The 21,483-nt window shown below is 40.5% G+C and overlaps 1 protein-coding gene across 2 annotated transcripts in view; it reads right to left on the reverse strand.

The window, feature by feature from the left end:
* pde4bb (phosphodiesterase 4B, cAMP-specific b) overlaps positions 1–21,483 on the reverse strand; it is a 74,748-nt gene that overhangs the window by 40,551 nt on the left and 12,714 nt on the right. The window contains exons 2-3 of one of the 2 annotated variants that reach the window (XM_052547859.1): positions 18,752–18,877; positions 10,515–10,735 (exon numbers count right to left, since the gene is read on the reverse strand). In XM_052547859.1, the coding sequence (XP_052403819.1) occupies positions 10,515–10,735; positions 18,752–18,793 (263 nt within the window). In that variant the 5' untranslated portion in view covers positions 18,794–18,877. Of the gene's footprint in view, positions 1–4,308; positions 4,613–10,514; positions 10,736–18,751; positions 18,878–21,483 lie in introns of those variants that run through there. The other variant, XM_052547860.1, reaches the window with a different exon arrangement.

Genomic DNA, 21,483 nt, shown 5'->3' on the forward strand with positions numbered 1-21,483 from the left:
GATGTCAACCCCATCAGATTTTCCTCAATTACATTCATAGTCAGTATGAAACTATTCTGTAGTTTCAATTTAGTCTTAATCAGTAATGAAAACTAGATGCACTGCTGTTCAAAAGTTTGGGATCAATAAGATTGTTTTTGAGTCCTTTTTTTTTTTTGAATCAGACATCAAATAAAGTCAAACCACAAGAAACAGAAAAATCAATAAAATAATGAAGTCATCAGCTATGAAGCATCTCTGAGATCTCAAATCACTGTTTTAGTAGAAGTCTTTACTCCACCTTCTGCACATGACATCAATAACGTTGCTAGATAGTTTCTACAGTAACATACTATATTTGTTAAGCAGCAAGGAAAAGCATGAGAAAAGCATTAAAGTGACAGACTAGAGTCCAGCAAATGAGATTTTAGAGCTCGTAACAACTTGGCATTAGTCAAGTGAACTTAGACTGTAAAGGCTAAAAAGGGAATTCCCATGTAGCACAGTTGAAAAAGGAAAAACGGTATTTTCCATGTAGAATTAGAAGAGCTCTATTTCCAAGTATGTTTACACACACATTTGACTTGACGACAGGAGCTTCCAGTGCAGAAGAAAGTACAGACATAGGAATAACAGCAGGAATAAAATATAACACTAATATAAGAAAAAAAAAATAATGTGCTATTTACAGTAGGGCTGGGATAAACGATTATTTTTTAAACGATTAATCTAGCGATTATTTTTTCGATGCATCGATTAATCTAACGATTAATTTTTCCAGACCGATTCGATTTCGATTATCTCCCCATTAATTGACTACTAACAATTTATACATGTTGATTTACATCTGAATGGAAAAAACATGAAATCATTAATATTGCAATATATGTGTATTGAAATTACAAAATAAAAGACTGACTAAGAATGCATTACTTTGCACTTGTATAGAGATAGCATTCAATAAAACCTTGAAGCCTTGAAAACACATAGCTTACTGAAACAAGCTTACTGAACACATAGGTCCTAGCTTACTGAAAAAAGTTCTTCTTTCAGATGAAAATAACAACAACTTGATGTCTAGCGTTCAATAAAAAAAGGTCACCCAAAATACTTGTTTAGAGCAATTGAAAGAATACAGTAACCAATGTAAACTTGATGGCTTTAAGCTAATACAGAGAGTGCTTTTCCAAAAAAAATAAATAAATAAAAATTAACAGTGGGAGCCAGCAGCCTGTCATGAAGAAAAAAAAATCTCTGAATGCTCCACTTGAAACTTTGGCGTTCCGCCCTTTTTCTACCATGTCTAATGATTTTGGTTAATATGCACGAGGGAGAGAGAGAGAGAGCAAGAAGCGCTCGTGTAGTTTGAAGACTGTGAGTGCGCAAGCGTGCGTGAAACTTTGGTGTTTCGCTCTTTTTCTATCGTGTTTAATGATTTTGATTAATTTGCATTTTTTGCGTCGACGTCATCGATGACATCGACGCGTTGTCCCAGCTCATACAGAGATAGTTATAAAATGTACAGATATGTTATAAGTGTGCAGATATGTTATTTAAAAAGTGTGCAGTTTACAAGTGTACACATTTTGGATTCTGTGTGTAAATATGTCAGTTGTGATGGACGATGTATAATTATGTAAGTTGAATTATTCAAGCTGAAAATTCTGTTCCTGTGCCTGGCTGTTCTGGTGGTCAGTTCTCTGTAGCGCTGACCAGAAGGCAACAGTTTGAAGAGAAAGTGAGCTAGGTGTGAGGGGTCCAAGGTGATTTTTTTTTAGCCCTTCTCTTCACTCTGGAGGTGTTAGGATCTTGGAGTCTGGGCAGAGGGACACCGATAATATTCTCAGCAGTCCTGACTGACGGTGATAGTCCTGGATGTGAGTTTGCCCAGCCTCACTAGCTGCTGTCTGTCTGTCTGTCAGGAAGCTGGTGATCCACTGACAGATGGAGGTGGTCACGGAGAGCTGTGTGAGATCTTCTGAGAGAAGGTCAGGCATGATGGTATTGAAATCCGAACTGAAGTCCACAAATAGGATCCTTGCGTAATTCCTAGGTCTGTCGATGTGTTGCAGGATGTAATGCAGTCCCACGTTGACTGCATCGTCTACAGATCTGTTTGCTCTGTAGGTAAACTGAAGAGGATCCAGCAAGGGTCCAGTGATGTCCTTCAGGTAGGCCAGAACCAGTCCTTCATGACCACAGACATAAGAGCGACAGGTCTGTAGTCAATAATCCAGTGATTTTGGGCTTTTTGGGGACCTGAATGATGGTGGAGCATTTGAAGCCGTGGGGTAGTTGATCAGCACAGACTGTCAGCACGTAGGACAGAATGTTGCTCAACCAACCTATTGATCCTTTGTTCATTGTAATATTACTCTAGCTAAGTGTACATGGGAAACCATGGCATGACCACAGCTACTTTTAGAGAAAGTAATATTGGTCTGCTTATATCTATAGTAGTGGTCATGGCCACTGACTATAGGGAAGTATTGCTTTGATTCAAGTGTATATACTGTAGGTTGATAAAGACTAGATAAAGTACTTTTAAAGAAGAGCAAGCATGGCTGGTCATCTAAATAGCATTAGTCAGTTAGCACTCTGAACTGAATTGAACACATTGGATTCCATTGTTTTGATCAGTTGGGTGGGCCTTACAAAATATTTCACGATAGTAAACATTATTGCCATATCTGGCAGTTTTCTATTGAGTGACAGAGTATGGAAATAAATGCCTTTCTTAAAACAAATAAAATACAATTCGAAAATAGGTTGCATGCTTGCTTCCTTAAATTTATCATTAGCATCTGTGCTAATATTATATTGCTTGCATATTATAAAAGTACTAATCTACTAATCCATTGTTTTGGGTTGACATAATGAACAGAAAGAATGTAAAACAACTATAAAAGAAAGCACACTGAGAAGGCATCTCAGCTGATAAAAAACAGGCCACCGAGTGACACGGTTAAGAGGAACTGGGGGAAATGACATTGGGTCTTGTGCCAAAGGGTTGCGAAGGGTGTCTAACAACACATTCATAATGGTATAAAAAGCTGTCAAAGCCCTTGGTTGAAGAGCCTAGCAACTATCACCTCCTCTTACATGTGTGTGAGTGTGTGTGGTAATAGGCTGGTTTTGCAAGAGGCTAGTTACTGGTGAAAATGCAGCATCATCATAAGAGGCGTTTGGAGGGCAGAAACTCTACAGGGAATTTGAGGACACAACAGTGTTTTTTTTTTTTTTTTACGTTTTCTGAAAATGTGAATAGTGCCTGCCGAAGAAAAACTTACCAACATGCTGCTGTGGTGTTGTTGATGGTTGCTAAGGTGTTCAGTGAAATTGCTAGGATGTTGCTAGGGTGATCTGGGTCATTGCTTATTGGTCTAAGTTAAAAGAATAAAAAATCCCATTTATTTTCCCCATAGAGAATTTCTTTTTGAACAAGAATGCATTAAATCTCTAAAAACAGGCCTACTATAATATATAAGGTTGTTAAACATGAAATACTTCTGTAGAAAAGCTTCTGGTCATCACGGCTGCATTTATTTAATCAAATTTACGGTAAAAAAGTAATATTTTGAAATATTATTACAATTAATAGTAATTGTTTTCTATTGTTATATACTGTATTTTGAAATGCAATTAATTCCTTTGATGCAAGGCTGTTTTTTAGCATCATTACTCAGATTCATTCTGATCATTATGCTGATTTTCTGCTTAAGAAACATTACTTATTATCAGTGTTAAATAAGCTTTGTATGTTATGTTAAATATGTTAGGTATGGGGTATTAAGCAATCTTAAATATGCTCATGGAGAATAAGGCATTAATATGTGCTAATAAACAGTAGTAATATGAATCCTAGTTAATAGTGATAATTGATCCTTAATATAAAGTGTTACCATCAACACTTAAATATCATGCAAATTTCCCTTAGATGTGATTTAAACAGTAGTATGTACAGCCATTGATCCTGGTTGCAAATATATTCATGAAGGGGTTTGGATTTCAATAAGAAATCAAAGTAATCTTTTAGTACAGGGACCAGTTCTCACTTTTAACTAGGTGTTTATTAGCATAATAACATATTGGCTGTTTATTAATACATATTCTGCATACACCCCTAAACCTCCCCATTACCTAATCTTAACAACTACCTTACTAACTATTAATAAGCAGCAAATAAGGAGTTTATTGAGGCAAAAGTCATTGTTAATGTTTTTTTTAATAGTGAGAATTGGACCTTAAAAAAAGATGTGATCAAATTCACAGTAAACTCAATTAAAGCAAGGATCCAGCCAGACAAAGTTGCAAACATGTGAATCTTACCAGGTATTTGACACAGCCACTGTGAAGCGTCTGCGCTGGCGGATTGTTTTATTCACCACCAGCTTTTTGAACATGCCTGGGCAGTTTTGGGGTGCGTTTCTTGCACCAGCTGTGAGCTCATTCACATCAGACTGACAGCCTGTGTCCAAACCGATCTCCATCACCTGACTGACAGGGCAAATGTCAGCATCTTCTTTTAAATCCATGAGGAAATGTCATTTAAAGACGTTTGTTAAAGCCTTGAATCCAGCAGTTTGGCTGCAGAAGTGTGTGTTGAGGTTCTGTGTAGGCCGGACACTGTTTCACACTCATTCTCTGTCACTATCTGCTTAAGTCCTACCCTTTCCCCTCTATCCTCCCCTCTTGCCTACTCGTCAGGCCTCTGCCCGGCACACCCTCCCCTCCCAAGAGTCGCCTTGCTGGAATATTCTTGGAGTTTCAACTTGGCCCAGTTTATATGGAGCCAGAACCTGATAGAGAAAGACAGGTGCAGCTGGAGAAGCAGCGTTAAGTGATACACTTGGTATAAACAGCAGTGTCTTGGCAGAAAACGTCTTATTTATTTAACAAAATCAGGTAAAAATGGGGCAACGTGAACTGAAAATACATACATTTATATACACCAGTGAGCCATTACATTACGACCACTTATCTAATAACCTGTAGGACCTCCTTTTACCTACAAAACAGTGGCAACATGGTGAGGCATTGATTGGACGAGGTGCCGTTACGTCTCCTGGTATCTGGTACCATAATGTCAACAGCAGGTGCTCCAGTTCCCATACATTGTGCTGTAATGCATACACACTTTTCAACTGGGTTCATCTCAGGTCAAGGCATTAACAGAAATTCACCATTATCTTCCTTAAACCACTCCGTGATAATTTCAGCAGTGAAGGCATGGCACATTATCTTGCTGGTAATGGCCATCAAACACAGGGAACACAGCTACTCTTGGTCTGCAGTAATGTTCAGATACCTGACAGCCATCAGGGGTTGTGCTTTTGGGATAATGGGGCCTAAAGTGTCCCAAGAAATCATAATCCACAGCATAACACCGTCACTGCCAAACAGGGTATCCGGGTGCCATAGCCTCTGTTTGTAATTGACATATCAACGTGAGTTACCAAGAATCTTGAATCACCAGACCAGGCCACTTTTTCTTCCAATCATCCACAGTCCAGTCTCAGTGATCTTCAGCTCATTTCATGCACTGTTGGTGATGGCGTGCAGTTAGCATGGTGGGGGGGGGGGTCACCACTGTTGTAGATTCTGGTGATTCAACGCACTGTGAACAATGTGTGAAAGTTTCTGCTCCCCTCTGATATCAATGAGCTTCAGACGATACTGGGATGAGCGAAGACTCATCATTTTGGCCATCCACAGCGGCCCAGTAGTGCACAACACAATAGGCCTATTTTAACGATCTAAACGCAAAGTGTTAAGCACAAGGCGCAGGTGCACTCAGGACATGTCCAAATCCACTTTTGCTATTTTAATGACGGAAAAACGGTTGGCCATATTATCTTAATAAATAAGGGGCATAACGTTCAATAAACCAACCAGAGTGTCATCTCCCATTCCCTTTAAGAGCGAGATGAGCTCGCGCCGCAGCGGATCGCTATTTACATGGCGGAAGTTGTTGGCGGAAAAACTGAACGCTTCTCAAGCGAAGAAACCGATCTGCTCATGTGCGAAGTTAAAGAGCGCGAGCAGATCATCTAAGGGACAAGCAGGAATTCACCAAAGCTCCGCACGTTGAGTCAGTTTATATGTGTGTGTATTGGCATGATTGTTCAATTAATTAGCCAATTTCATTCATCATTATAAGTAATAATAGGCTGAATTGCAAATAGGTAGCCTAATTCTAATACATGCAATGACTATCCATCATTAAATTTTTTTATTTATGTAGCCTACACAATAATATTCTTTTACACTGTAATCATTTTGTTTTTAATATTTGGCATGTTTGTGTGATGCGCATCCCTGTGTGTAATAAGAAAATTCAACACGCACTGTGGACCCCCCCAGAGGCACATTTTCTACCAACGCGCACTTTAAATAACAAAAAAATATTGCGGAATTGACTTTAGACTTTAGACCAGGTTTGAGTTGGTCTATGTCGCAGTCTATTTTCAGCTCCTTAAAATAGCAATGCGCGAGCAATGCGCCTGAACACACCTCTTTTTTAGACTAGCACGTTCATGGGCACACAAATGGGCGCAAATGCATTTGCTAATTAAACGATGTGGCGCTGGATAGGAAAATGCAAACAGCGCCAGACTGGAACTAGCAAACACACTTGCGCTGTGCCTTGCGTCGCATTGCACCGGGTGTATGATAGGGCCCAATGAAATTAAAAAACAAACATAAGCTCACAACACAACAAAATAAAAAAGTTAACTTGAGCTCAACACAAAAAAAACAAACAAAACAAACAAGCAACCTCAAAACACAATGCAATTAAAAAAGCCAACATAAGCTAACAAAACAACAAAACTTTTACAAGTAAACAAGCTCACAACATAACAAAATAAAAAAGCAGTTGGTCTGCAGAAATGGGCAATTGTGTGCAAGTGCAGAGCTAAACTGTCCAAATTGAAAATAATGTAGATTTTTTTTTCTGCTTGATTCATGAATCGATACATTAAGATTAATTGGATATCAAAACATTTAGTAAAAACATGTTGTTCATTTAAACATGGACTTCACATATTAAGATAAATCATTTACATTAAAAATGTATCTGGGAAATATCTGTGTTTAACTGTCAACACTGCACCCTAGTGGTCAGGAGCGTTTCTGTTGTATTGTGAGCTTATATTTGCTTTTTAATTTCGCTGTGAGCTTAATTTATTTTTTATTAGTTTGTTGTTAGTTTATGTTTTCTTTTTAATTGTGTTGTGAGCTTATGTTTTTTTTGTTGTTGTTGTATCGTGAGCTTATGTTTGCTATTTTATTTTGTTGTGTTGTGAGCTTATGTTTGTGTTGTAAGTGTCACACAATGCTGCCAGAAGGAACAGTAGGCAACAACAGGAGTAGGCATAAGTGGATGCTTTGGAGGAGGCTCTGGTGGAGGACGGACCCCAGGTAGGGGGCCGGCAGACAGAGACGACGGAGAGAGGAGCCAGGGAGGAATCCAGCTAGACCCATAATGACAGCCCAAGGTGGAGCCGGCAGTGGGAGGAGCCATGAGGAGGAATGGCCACCAACTCCATGTGGCTGACCAACTGTGGCAGAGCAGTTGGAGGAGGAGCTTGAGGCAGATACGGAGAGCCAACAAGCCAGGGGGTGCCAAGGATCCGGGGCTGAGGGCTATGGTGATCCAGAGTTACTGAGGATCAAGGTGGAGCTGGCGAGAGGAAGGAGCCCAACAAGCTGGTGGGACAGAGTGACTAGGCACAGCAAGTGTAGTGGAGTCCAGGGGCAATGGCGGGTCGACACCCAACGAAGGCAGAGCCAGAGGGACAAGGGAGCCCGGTGGAGCTAATGGTTGACATACAGGCGAGGGAGCTAGGAGCCGAGATGGATCCACTGGGACTATGGGCTGAGGTGCAGTCCGGGCACAGCATAGATGGTTTGCTAAGGGCGAGCAGAGGGGCTCCCAGATGACAGCAGTTGAGGAGGCAGGAGCGGGAGGGAGGGCAAGCATTTTGAAGGAGCAACCACTGGAGGGCACATTCTAGGAGCAGGCACTGGAGAACAGTTTCTAGGAATGGGCACTAGAGGATCGGAAACCCCCTCAGGGCTAGATGAGGAAACCAAGGACGAAGGAGGGCTGGATGGGACCAGCGGAGACAACAGAGAGAGGAGAGGGGGCAGTTCAACCTCCAGATCCGATTCCCAATCAATGCGATCCTGCTCCTCATTTTGGTCCTTTCGGTGTTCCATAGTCCGCTCACCCTAAGCCGCAGTGCAGGAGGCAGAGCTCCACTCACTTCGCTTACACCATCTGTGGCTCTCCTCCTTGCGGTGGACACTGTAGTCGGCTCTCGCACCTGGTCTAATGGATTGGACTCTGGCTCTCTCTCATCGGTGGTCTCGGGCTTATGCTCCGTACCATGGGGAGATGTTGGGCTGGGCTCTGGGTCGGGAGTGGCACTTGGAACAGATGGATAATGGAGATCCATTTCTCACCAGTGTCCACTCGACGAAGGCAGTGAAATTCACCCGTGGACCGTCCCACAACAGAAAAAAAGGACTGAGAAAAAAACACAGATAGAGGGTAGACACGCAATTTACACTGTTTTGGTCCGGTCTTCTGTCACACTATGCTGCCGGAAGGAACACGGAGCCAAGGACAATCAAAATTTTTTAACTGCGTTGTGTTATGCATGACTGGGGCACCGTACTTTTGATACATACTCAATACAGCGCAACAACACAGAACAACACACAAGATGCAATGTTTCAGAGAGTTCTTAGGCACCGTGCGATCACAATTTGTCCTGTATAAATCACCAGCTTTTCTCATTCTGACCTTAAATTGCTCCACTGACTGAAAGCTGGTCCTTGAGGGTTATATATATACAGCTCTGTCGACTGCACCTGTGGCACCATCCAGTTGCCAGATGTGCTCATTGTATTTTACCCCACTCACAGATATTTGTAGCAAGAAGAATTTCTATTTTTCAGTTAAATCTTTAGTATATATTTATTCAAAGATGTTTAAATATTTGTATTGGAAAACAAAACAAAATTACTGAGGAAGATATTCAGTTTTTGCAATGCATGCAACATCTAATGCAATGACTTTATCATATGAACTTATGACCTTCTTCCGATTTAAGGCCTTTTAAGGCCTTAATTTATGGAAGGAATAGTTAAAACTTTTTAAGACCTTTGATTATGAAATTGATTATGTATAGACATTCCAATGCTCAAAACAAGCATTATTTTCAGAGTTACTATGAACTTCTTACATGCGCTGTTAATTGGGCCAAGCTCTTGCGCTGCTGTGGAGGGAGAAACTTCAGTGAATGAGAAATAGGTGTCAGTGGATTACCTGAACGAGAACGAACCGTTCACCTAAAGGATTTGTTTACGGACGAACCATCACAGGTGCAATTTCTTAAAGCCTATATTAAATATTTGGAATATATATTTTCATATTTTATTAGGTTCTTTGTTAAGGTTACAATATGAAGGTCTAAGTAGCAACGTATCTTCGGTGATGTCCCCGATGCGCGGGTCGGGGTAGGTAAAGAAATTTTACTTTATTTGCGGGCTGGGGCGGGCCAAATAATTTCAAAAAGCGGGACTCGCAGGTTGGAAAAAAACCCGACCCATGCATCACTAGGCTGCATGTGCAAGCACAAGTGATACTGTGGCCGCCGGTCGACGACTGGTAGAAAAAGATCACGCTCAATAAAGCTCACTGGCTGAGTTTTCTCCTCTGAAAGGAAAGGCTGCACAACTGACAGAATAAGTTACAATATCTGAGATATTGCTGCTAAATTTTATTAGCTTTTTTTTTTTTTACTTGAATGCCATTGCTTAAATTTATATTATTTATCTTTTGACATTTAATCCTCTGAGTTCAGAATCATTGTTTAATATAATGGCTGTTCATATTTTTATTCAAAGTTCAGAATCAAGATAAATTGGTAAATCGGTATCGAAACGATAATTTTGGTATCGTGACAACACTAACTTGAAATGGCTGCAATTATTGCTAGGAAGAGGACAGAGAACACATGAAATAACAGAGAAAAGAGAACAAAGAGCACATAGTAGAAGGGATTTTTTTCCAATTTATTTGGAATGCCAGAAGAACACATGAATTCCGAACATATCCTGATGCTAATTTGAGCTGTGCTTGGTAGATTGCGTTGATCATGTTGTGTCTGTGCACTTTTTGCACATTGTTTGTAAATCACCCACAGAAATGTCCATGCCTTTCAGCATTGTTTTAGAATTGTGCTCTCATACTAATTTGCCCTATTTAGTTAATCTGGCCTTTAGCCGGTTAGTGCTGTGTCATTTGAAATTGAGTGCAAAATTCTATAAAATAACTTTTTGGCATTTGACATCATTATAGGTTCCAAAAATGGAAAAAATCTAAGATATTTTGATATTTTGGGATTTCACTGGTCAAACAAAATATAAAGCACTTAAAAGTTGAACCTTGAATCATCTTTGAACGTTTATGTGCTGACACAATATTCTGGTGTTGTATTTGTTAAATTTATCACTGAGCTCACCTATCAGGCGGCACTGGTGTGATATCTATACGTGGTGGAGTAATGAAGCCCAGTGACGTGGGTCTGGAAACGTGATCGTCTTGAGGACTGCGGGCCCTCTCTGCCAGTCTCCATGACAACGGCGGCAACACAAGGGTCCCTGAGTGGCGTCTGGGGCCTCGCCAGAGATCCACACCCAACGTAGCTCCTGAAGACGTACATGCTGAGAGGTCCTTGCTTTCCTAACATCATAAAAACAGAGCAGAAATTTTGTGGCTGTCCACTATACATCATCACCTGCGTACAGTAAGATCACGCACAATCAATGAACTCATCAGGAAATTAATACATGAATAAACAAATGAAATAATGTATGCAAGAATATGAATATGAGTGAATATGAAATCAAAATAGACCCTTTTCATAATAAATCCAAGTTCCAGGTGTTAATTTTAAATGATTTATTAGGGTTTGTCATACCAAAGAACAAAATATTTAATCCGATTTTAATAACGTGCTTGGCTTCCGAATGATCCACTAAACCATCTGATATATACAGTCTGTTGTAAAAACAGGAATATTGTGAAATATTGTTACAATTTAAAATACCCATTTTCTACGTTAACATATTTTAAAATGTAATTAATTCCTATTATACAAAGCTGAATATTCACCATGATTACTCCAGTCTTCAGTGTCACATGATCTTTCAGAAATAATTTGAATATGCTGATTTGCTACTCAGTTATTATCAATTATTATTGGTGCTTAAATATTAATAATAGTTCTTATTATTATCATGATGAAAACAGTTTTTGCTACTTAATATATTTGTGAAAATTGACTATTTGATGAAAACAAAGTTGAAGACAATAGCATTTATTTGAAACAGAAAACTTTTGAATGCTTTTATTGCCACTTTTGATCAATTTAATGTGTAAATATTATTTGAACAAAAAATATATTTTACATACCCCAAACTTTTGAATGGTAGCTTATTATTAAATATTAGCTATCAGCATATTAGAATTATTTCTGAAGGATCATGTGACACTGAAGAATGGATTAATGATGAATTTGTTATGCAGAAGAAGGAAATTGTTGAATTGTGCATCATTTATTAAATCATTTTTGTGTTCGAAATTGGCTGATTACATAGAAAATATTTTTACAAACACAAACAAGTGTGGGAACCTGTAGTGGACTTTGTCAATCAGCCCATAAACTGTTTGTTCAGGTTGATGTCAGTGAAGTAGCTTTGGGTGATATATGGCACTCTAGGGAGCGAGCCTCTCATTTACGCTCCGTGACTGATGTAGAGCCCTGTTCAGTTTCTACTGCTCCAGCATGTTGACTCTATCTCCTAACAGTTCTTTATAGATACAGGGTGTTTAACGGCTGGCTCCCTCAGCGTGATTGCATATCACTGTCAGTGGAGTCACTGGACAACATCCTTTCTTAACAGCCTATAGCAGAAGACTGAATATATCACCTTATAATATGTTTGTAGCTCAGTCAGAATTGCCCAGAAGAGAGGAGTGTTATCAGGAATTCCTCGAGCACAGCCTGTAGATTGTGAAAGCTAACTGATGAGAATCCAGATATTGAGTAGGGAGAGAGAAAACAGCTACTGGATCTGTTTGGGTTGTCAGTGGGAGTTTAGGATTGGCTAAAATTCTGGGAAATGCATTGACAATTTGATGAAGAGCCGTATCAGAAACCAGTGGCAGTAATTGGGTGAATCTCATGAAACCTGTCTAGAACAAGTCTGGATCATATTTCATCCCAACAAACAAATAAAAAATTAGATTTTACAAGAAGAAAACTCTATTACAAGGTCTATTAAGGGTCATTTTCATTCAAAATTCTCATTACTGTAATGCGTCTGGAGTTTTTTAAACTTAGGTTTTAGTTTTCAGTTAGTTTTCCAGGCTTGGAAAATGAGGGGAAAACACTTAAATGTTAGAATAATTATTTGCAAAAGCTGTTTTTATTATTTGAGCACCAATAATTTCTTATAATTGAGCAGCAAATCAGGATTCTAGAATGATTTCTGAAGGATTGTTTGACTCTGAAGACTGGAGTAATGATGCTGAAAATTCAGCCTTGCATCGCAGGAATAAATTACATTTTAAAATATATTCACATAGAAAACAGTTATTTTAGATTGCAATAATATTTCACAATATTACTGTTTGTACCGTTTGTAACACTTAAGAATTTAAATAATACATAACACGAATAATAAAACAATACATTTTAGTTACTCACCATTAAATAAAAAATACTGTAAACTAAAACATAAATAAAAAAATACAGATTTTACTGTAATGAGAATTTTGAATGAAAATGACCCTTAATGGTTATATAGTTTTCTTCTTGTAAAATCAAATGTTTCTATTTTTTTCCTTTGGCTTTGGGATGAAGTATGACCCAGACTTGTTCTAGACAGGTTTCATAAGATTAACCCAATTACTGCAGTTGCTTTCTGATATGGGTCTCCATACTGGTAAAAAAAATTTTTTTTCAAGAATGCACTGTATGTTACTAAATCCATAAATGTATAATATAATATAATATAATATAATATAATATAATATAATATAATATAATATAATATAATATAATATAATATAATATAATATAATATAATATAATATAATATAATATAATATAATTTTGGGATCTATCTTGAACAATCTGTTATACAGTGAAATTTAAAGCAACAAAGCAAATGTAAAGCAACATGTTTTTTACTGGGTAACAATGAAAAGTCCTAGGTAAAAATGGTTTCATGTGGATTAGAAGGCCCAGTCAATCACTGAAGGGGAAATTAATTGAAAGGAAAGGGGAATCCCATGAGAAGCATATGAAGTATCATTTAATAATCATGTCACACTTTACAGATGTTACAGCCGTTGCAATACAAATGACGCCAACTCAGCTCAGACCGCAATAAAGCCCTGAAGGCTGCTTCGCTCGGCATTGAATAAGAAAAACATCAGGCCCAGAGAGAGAATGAGATATTTTCATGGACTGAATTGAGGGAAACATGGTGAAGAAGGACAAGGCTGCCCATAGGCATCGATCCAGTAAATTAATAAGTAAACAAATACATAAAAGAGACATAAAGATATACATGGATGTAAGTCCAGAGACCGGCGGGTCGCTGGGAGGATAGGCTACCATGGCAACCACTCCTGTAAGAATGAGTATGATTGAAGGTTAAGCTACAAGGCTTGTCAGTAAACACGTAAGGCAAGAGTTCAGCGAGGGGAGAATGGGGTCTTGAGTGGTTTGGGTATGGCTGGACTGGCTACCTTTGGACCTCACAAAATCCCCTACAAATATTTGAAGTGAGAAAAATGTCCCTGCCCATTAAGAGTGGAATAGTGGTGTTACTTTAAGCCCCGCAGTTCGGGGAAAACGCTAATGCATGAATCAATAAAGCCCTGAGAGATCATGAGCATCGGACAAACAGACTCTCTCCTGTAGCTTAGAGGAACAGATGGACAGCATGTCCTCTATGTTCCCCTGCCTTCCTGCAGTCATATGCCTCTGAGTCAACGAAAGTCACAGCCTCACATTCACAGCGCTAAAAGCAGCCTACGAATGTTTTAATATCTGTCAAGTGAGAAACTGACCAATAATTGTTTGTTCTTTGAAACGTGCATTGCATAAGTAGCTCTAGATGTTATTATCACTGGTGCATATCATTCAGAACATCACATGGGCTATTCCCACTGGAAATTGTTTTACACTGGACTGCTGTCCTATTTCTGCATATTTACAATGTCAATAACATTGATTGGACAAATACAGCTTGCGGCGGGCATGCAACCTATTTGTCCATCTGCAAAAATTCCCACTCTGGCTGTTAACATTTAATATGGACTCATATCAGTTGACCATTTTCATGTTATGTCTCAGATGCTGAAACACAAGGTGCAAAAGTTCAAATTGCACAATTATTAGAATATCTAATTTTCTGTTAAATTTACAGTAACCAGCGCGAAAAACAAAAAACTAACTGTGGTTGCCAGAAGATCACTGCAACAATATGGTGACAATGTACCAAGTATTACAGGATGGCATACTGGTATGTGTATATTTCACAACTTGTAATTTATATTTCATTTAGGTGATGATGAAATTAAAATGTATAATATATAATTTATGAATGGAAATTAACACTAAACTGATTTGAGCTAATTATTGACACTATTAGCTTCTTTATAGTTGCATTGAGTTTGTTTCATAACTGATGAACTTTGTAACAGTGACACTGTTATTGAACTAAATTAATCAACACTGAATTAAATTGAGCTGAATAATGACACCATTATCTTCTAAAGAGCTCCTTTACAGCCAGAATTAAATTAGCTTCATAATTATCAAATTCTGCAACACTAATTCTCTTATTTTCCTGTTTATTATCGTAAAGCTGCTTTGAAACAGTTTATTGTATAAAGCGCTATAGAAATAAATGTGATTCAACTTAATTTACTGTACCAAGATACTTGAACTACACAAATCTGCTTTGTATCTTAAAATGTACTGATAATTACCAGTAAAATACAGGTGGTACAACAGAAATCCAGCATTAGTTCTGGAAAAATGGCCAAGAGTAACTAACAAACATGACACTACAATAATTCAATAAACATTGACTAAATACATGTAACACAAAATACAATAATGTACAACGTAGATAACAAAAATGGGGGAAAAGCATACGACATGTCATGCTTTTAACGCTTTTTATTATTTTTCTCTTTAATTATGGTATGACAGTATTTTACTGTAAAATTTGCCTTGGTAGCTACATGGTAAGATAATTTAGAGTTTACCTGTTAACAGATATCTGTTGTAGCATTTTTAGTCTTTTTCTGTATAAATCATAAACATTTTCTACATTTACTCTGACAACAACTTTTTAGTGTCACATATCTTCACAGCATATACCTTTGACACTTCACTGGCTCGAACTAATAAGCAACCAGCCCAGCAACTGCATGACTACATGATAAAAACCATCCACAATGTCCCAGTATAGCAACTTATGCACAGTAAAGCCTCACTCAAATTCTCAATCAAAAAAGTCACAATCTACACGATGCAAATGATTTTTCAAAGATGCAAAGTTGTAAAATAATGATTATTAAAGTAGTACACTGTACAAGAATTTGTAAAATAACAGAACAGCGTGGGGTTTGCAGTCTTTCTACATGTGTGGCAGAAAATCTCAAACTCAGGCTCCACTCCCGACTGAGAAAGTCTCTGTAAGTAATCAGACGCACTTGTTCTGGAGAAGGATTTCAGTGAAGAGGGTTACTGGATTCAGAGGTGGATGTTAATCACGGGCAGGAGAGGTGAGTGTCGAGCGTTCATTGAATGCTAGTGAAGAACTGCTTTTTACAGACAATCAATATCAGCCTCAGTATTTCACTTCATTGTGAAATAGTCTACTGAAGGGGTAAAGGTATTGTTCTTCTAACTACAGGAACCTTATCCAGAACTTTGAGGGTGTTTTATGACTTTTCCAACTAAATCAAGTTTAAAGACCCATCTCTTTTTAACCTGGTTTACACATAACACACTAAAATGCTTTTAATATCCAAATACATTAAAGGAATTTTTGGGCTGCATTAATTAGGTAAACCGGAACCGGGAACACTTCACATAACACCCTATGTACTTGCTACATCATTAGAAGAATGGCATCTACGCTAATATTAGTCTGTTTCTCTCTTATTCCGAGGTCACCGTAGCCACCAGATCCAGTCTGTGTCCAGATCAGAGGGTCACTGCAGTCACCCGGATCCAGTACGTATCCAGACCAGATGGTGGATCAGCACCTGACTTGACTTGACAATGTCTTGAAAATGTCACTAAGTGACAGTGTTTTCACTCTTCTGAGAATATATCAGTATACAGCTGTCTGCACAATAAATTCAGCACAAAATGAAAAATGATTTTTTTTGTATATATCTTTTCTTAATACACATCGTTTCAAAGCAGCTTTAAAGAAAATCATGATGTTAATGATTATAATATCTTCATACCATATTGTCGCATTTAGAACCAGACAATAATATGATTTACATTTTAAAGTTATATATGTAACTTTACATAAATAGCTGAGCAATAATAGTTCCGATTAAAAACCAGGCGTTTTGCAATATGTATATAGTGGCATCACATTACATGAGTGTTCTATATCTATCCGGATAAAGTTGGATAGTATTTACATTCAATTTTATATATACAAGTTGTTCAATAATACAGTTTATCTTTTGTGATGATATAAACAATTATGCAGCCAAGATTTGCTGTATAGCATATAAGAAATATAAGAAAGCTGCGCTTTTATGAGTACATGTATGTACGGTAGGATGTACACTCTCTCTCTCTCTCTATTACTTTTATTATATAACCTGATATTACTATCAAGCAGTGTTCTCTATCAAGAGATTTGCTTTATAGTACATACTGCTCAACATGAACGTATGCATCTGGTTAAGGGTGGATGTGCTTATAGTAGTTATATAATTATAGAAGTAGTTTCTGACCATTCATTTGCTAATTAGTTTGAGTTATTAATTAGTTATTTGGTGATACTGAGAATAGACCTTAGTCATGGTAGGGCCATATTTCATTTATTACAGGGATGAAAACAAGGCTGTGAGGGACAGAAGTACAGTGTGTTGAATGGATTTTACTCAGGGCTGGACTGGGACAAAAATAAATAAATAAATAATAATTCAGCCCTGATATTTTTTGATCCAAACAGCCCATCACTTGGGTCAGAGTCTGTCAGGTCAGACACAAACACACACACACACACGCACACATATATATATATATACATATACATATATATATATATATATATATATATATATATACACATATATATATATATGTATATATATATATATATGTGTGCGTGTGTGTGTGTGTGTTTGTGTCTGACCTGACAGACTCTGACCCATATATATATATACACATACACACACACTTTTGGACCCCATAACAATAACTTTAAGATTATGCTAAAAATGCAAATGAACTCTCTGCCAGTAGGTGGCGCTTTTGGAACAGCTGCTATAAAGGTTTTCATCTATGGCACGCTGCTACTGGGTTAATGCTGTCAACAGAGAAGACAAACTAGTGTGCCACTGTCTCTACACGATGGGCCAAAGTATCAGCCCCAAAGTGTGTCGGTGCTCTAGGGAAACACCCTATATGCCAGATGGCCAGTCCGCCCCTGATTGTACCATTGTTTAATAATGAAACGTCAGTAGACGACAACTCCATAAAACATTTTTAAAAATTTTGAGTTGTGAAAATGACATAATCTAGGAGTTCTGTACAGTATGTACCATTGTAAAGACCCTTTTTTATCCACATTAAATTCAATATGACGTCCACCCTGACTAAGGTCTTTTATGGAACCTGTGAGGTTTGATTAATTCATAACAATTTGGTATAGTGACAATCCTAATTATTATTTGGTGATGTGTATCACTGACATGACAATCCAACATCACAAAGCACTATAACTTTTTAGGCCTTCCACTACAACCACCTTTCATAGAGTCAATTTTAATAATCCAATCACTTTCATCACTGGAAAGTCATTTACCTCAGTTTTTATAAGTAAAATGGGTTAATGGCATTTCTTAGTTTCTATGCTGATTTACCATAATCCTAACTCAGAATAAATATTTAGGGGGAAACATTGTCACACATCACCTTTAAACAGAAGTGTTTTATTAATATTACTGAATGTTAATTAGAATTCAAAGGCTGTAAAATGTTAAGCATAATTTGGTTACAACAAACCCAGTTCAGGTAATTAAAAACATCAGGAAGACAAATGAATGACTGCCCTTGTTTCAACTGTCAAGGTTTTATGTTGCCTGCCATCTTTTCTCACGTCCCTTATAAATAGCTATTAATATCATGTGTGTGCGTATGTGGCTTTGTGTGTGTGGTTAATTGGTTGTTTATGTTCTTGTAGACACACTAGCCTGGAGCTTGTTGATTGTTTTAGTTCTTTCTCAAGAAATCAAAGAACATAATATTTCAGAGAAAACCTGGTTGCTTCATAAGTGTGAAACATATAAAGGGCAAGCTAGGAGAAAAACATCTAAATGGCATAGACCTCTGTGTGTATTGGGGAAAGAATAAAAAAAAAGACTGCATAGCATTATCTTCTATTCATGTTGAAACACAACAGTAAAATGTCTCACATCACTAGGAGTCACTGCCAAGACACTCCGGCTCTTCCTCATGATCTCTGCTGACAGCTCAAGCTCAGAAGGTTCTCCTTTCTCTCGGGATCCTCCACCGGCATACAAATGAACTTCAGCTGTGAACTGTAGCCAGACGAAGAAAAAAATCCATTAGCATAAGTTTTCATCAAATCCTCCACTGGGCCAGTTTCTTAAATTAAAATTCACAATTGTCTCAGAATTGATGTTAAATTAAATAAGTAATTTTAGAATGAAGACAGTAAACCAAAGACACACCAAATTCTAAACTATTGGTTATAGCTCTATAATGTTGTCACAGTGTCTGGGTTGTTGTTCCCCGGGGTTCCACTAGATGTCCTCCTTCTCACGGTGCCTGTCCCAGATCACTTCCTGTTCCCTTATATGGTCACCTTCCTCCTTGTTACCTGATTGATTGTTCACCCCACCTGTCTCCTGTTTCCCAATTATCCTTCTGTGTATAAATACCCAGTCTGTCTTAGTCTATGTCACGGAGTCCTTGTCTGATGTCATTGTGTTTCAGGTCCATCAGTCTTGCTTTGTCTTACCCTATGTGTCTCATTCTCTCGTTCCACCAGACTTCCTCTACCTTCCATTCTTCCGAGTTCCCCGTTTCATCCGGTTCCCTTTTTGTTTGATTTGTCTCTCATGACTGTTTATTTTGTATTTACCCCTCTGTTTAAATAAAACCCTTACCTGCATTTGGATCTACCCTCTCGTTGTGTTTTTCCCCAATACCTATCGTGACAGAAGGACTCCGTCATGCCTAGATCCAGCGGTGTGGGATTTCGAATCGGTTCCCCAGCCACCATGGAGGAACGGAGGGGGAGATACCAGAACTTAATCACCCTTCATCAAGAGGGAAGTGAGGTGGGTGGCCTGGCGCAATTGTTTTGGACTATGGCAGTCGGGCTAGGTTACAATGATGCAGCACTAAAGGATTTATTTAATAATTGCCTGGATGATCCTTTACCTTCATGGGAGATGAAGGGGTTAGAGATACTGGACTTTTGGGGGTTTACCAATTACCTGCACCATCGTGCCCAGTGGAATGCAACAACCACACCAGAGTGTCCAGACAAGGCTGCCAGCTCAGCCCCACAGCACAAGATGGGCGCCAGCCCAACCCCACAGCACAGGATGGCCGCCAACCCAGCCCCACAACCCAAGATGGCCACCAGCCCAGCCCCACAGCCCAAGATGGCCGCCAACCTAGCGTCACAGCCCAAGATGGCCGCCAGCCCTGCACCACAGCACAAGATGGCCGACTCAACGCCACCGACTCCCCATCGTAGAGGGCGGAGGAGGAGACAGGCAGCTGCTGTTCCCGAGGCGGTGCCCGATGCAGTTCCCGAGGCGGAGCCCGATGCAGTTCCCGAGGCGGTGCCCGATGCAGTTCCCGAGGCGGTGCCCGATGCTGTTTCCGAGGCGGTGCCCGATGCAGTTCCCGAGGCGGAGCCCGATGCAGTTCCCGAGGCGGTGCCCGATGCAGTTCCCGAGGCGAAGCCCGATGCAGTTCCCGAGGCGGTGCTCGATGCAGTTCCCGAGGCGGTGCTCGATGCAGTTCCCGAGGCGGTGCCCGATGCAGTTCCCGAGGCGGTGCCCGAGGCGGAGCCCGATGCTGTTCCCGAGGCGGAGCCCGATGCTGTTCCCGAGGCGGAGCCCGATGCTGTTCCCGAGGCGGAGCCCGATGCTGTTCCCGAGGCGGAGCCCGATGCAGTTCCCGAGGCGGTGCTCGATGCTGTTTCCGAGGCGGTGCCCGATGCTGTTTCCGAGGCGGTGCCCGATGCAGTTCCCGAGGCGGAGCCCGATGCAGTTCCCGAGGCGGAGCCCGATGCAGTTCCCGAGGCGGTGCCCGATGCTGTTTCCGAGGCGGTGCCCGATGCAGTTCCCGAGGCGGAGCCCGATGCAGTTCCCGAGGCGGAGCCCGATGCAGTTCCCGAGGCGGAGCCCGATGCAGTTCCCGAGGCGGAGCCCGATGCAGTTCCCGAGGCGGAGCCCGATGCAGTTCCCGAGGCGGTGCCCGATGCAGTTCCCGAGGCGGTGCCCGATGCAGTTCCCGAGGCGGTGCCCGATGCAGTTCCCGAGGCGGTGCCCGATGCGGTTCCCGAGGCGGTGCCCGATGCGGTTCCCGAGGCGAAGCCCGATGCGGTTCCCGATGCAGTTCCCGAGGCGGTGCCCGATGCTGTTTCCGAGGCGGAGCCCGATGCAGTTCCCGAGGCGGTGCCCGATGCTGTTCCCGAGGCGGAGCCGGATGCTGTTCCCGAGGCGGAGCCCGATGCAGTTCCCGAGGCGGTGCCCGAGGCTGTTCCCGAGGCGGTGCCCGATGCAGTTCCCGAGGCGGTGCTCGATGCAGTTCCCGAGGCGGTGCCCGATGCAGTTCCCGAGGCGGTGCCCGATGCAGTTCCCGAGGCGGTGCCCGATGCAGTTCCCGAGGCGGTGCCCGAGGCGGAGCCCGATGCTGTTCCCGAGGCGGAGCCCGATGCTGTTCCCGAGGCGGAGCCCGATGCAGTTCCCGAGGCGGTGCCCGATGCTGTTTCCGAGGCGGAGCCCGATGCAGTTCCCGAGGCGGTGCTCGATGCAGTTCCCGAGGCGGTGCTCGATGCAGTTCCCGAGGCGGTGCCCGATGCAGTTCCCGAGGCGGAGCCCGATGCTGTTCCCGAGACGGAGCCCGATGCTGTTCCCGAGGCGGAGCCCGATGCAGTTCCCGA

The sequence above is a fragment of the Carassius gibelio genome, chromosome B2 (assembly GCF_023724105.1).
Source record: "Carassius gibelio isolate Cgi1373 ecotype wild population from Czech Republic chromosome B2, carGib1.2-hapl.c, whole genome shotgun sequence".
Lineage (NCBI taxonomy): Eukaryota > Metazoa > Chordata > Actinopteri > Cypriniformes > Cyprinidae > Carassius > Carassius gibelio.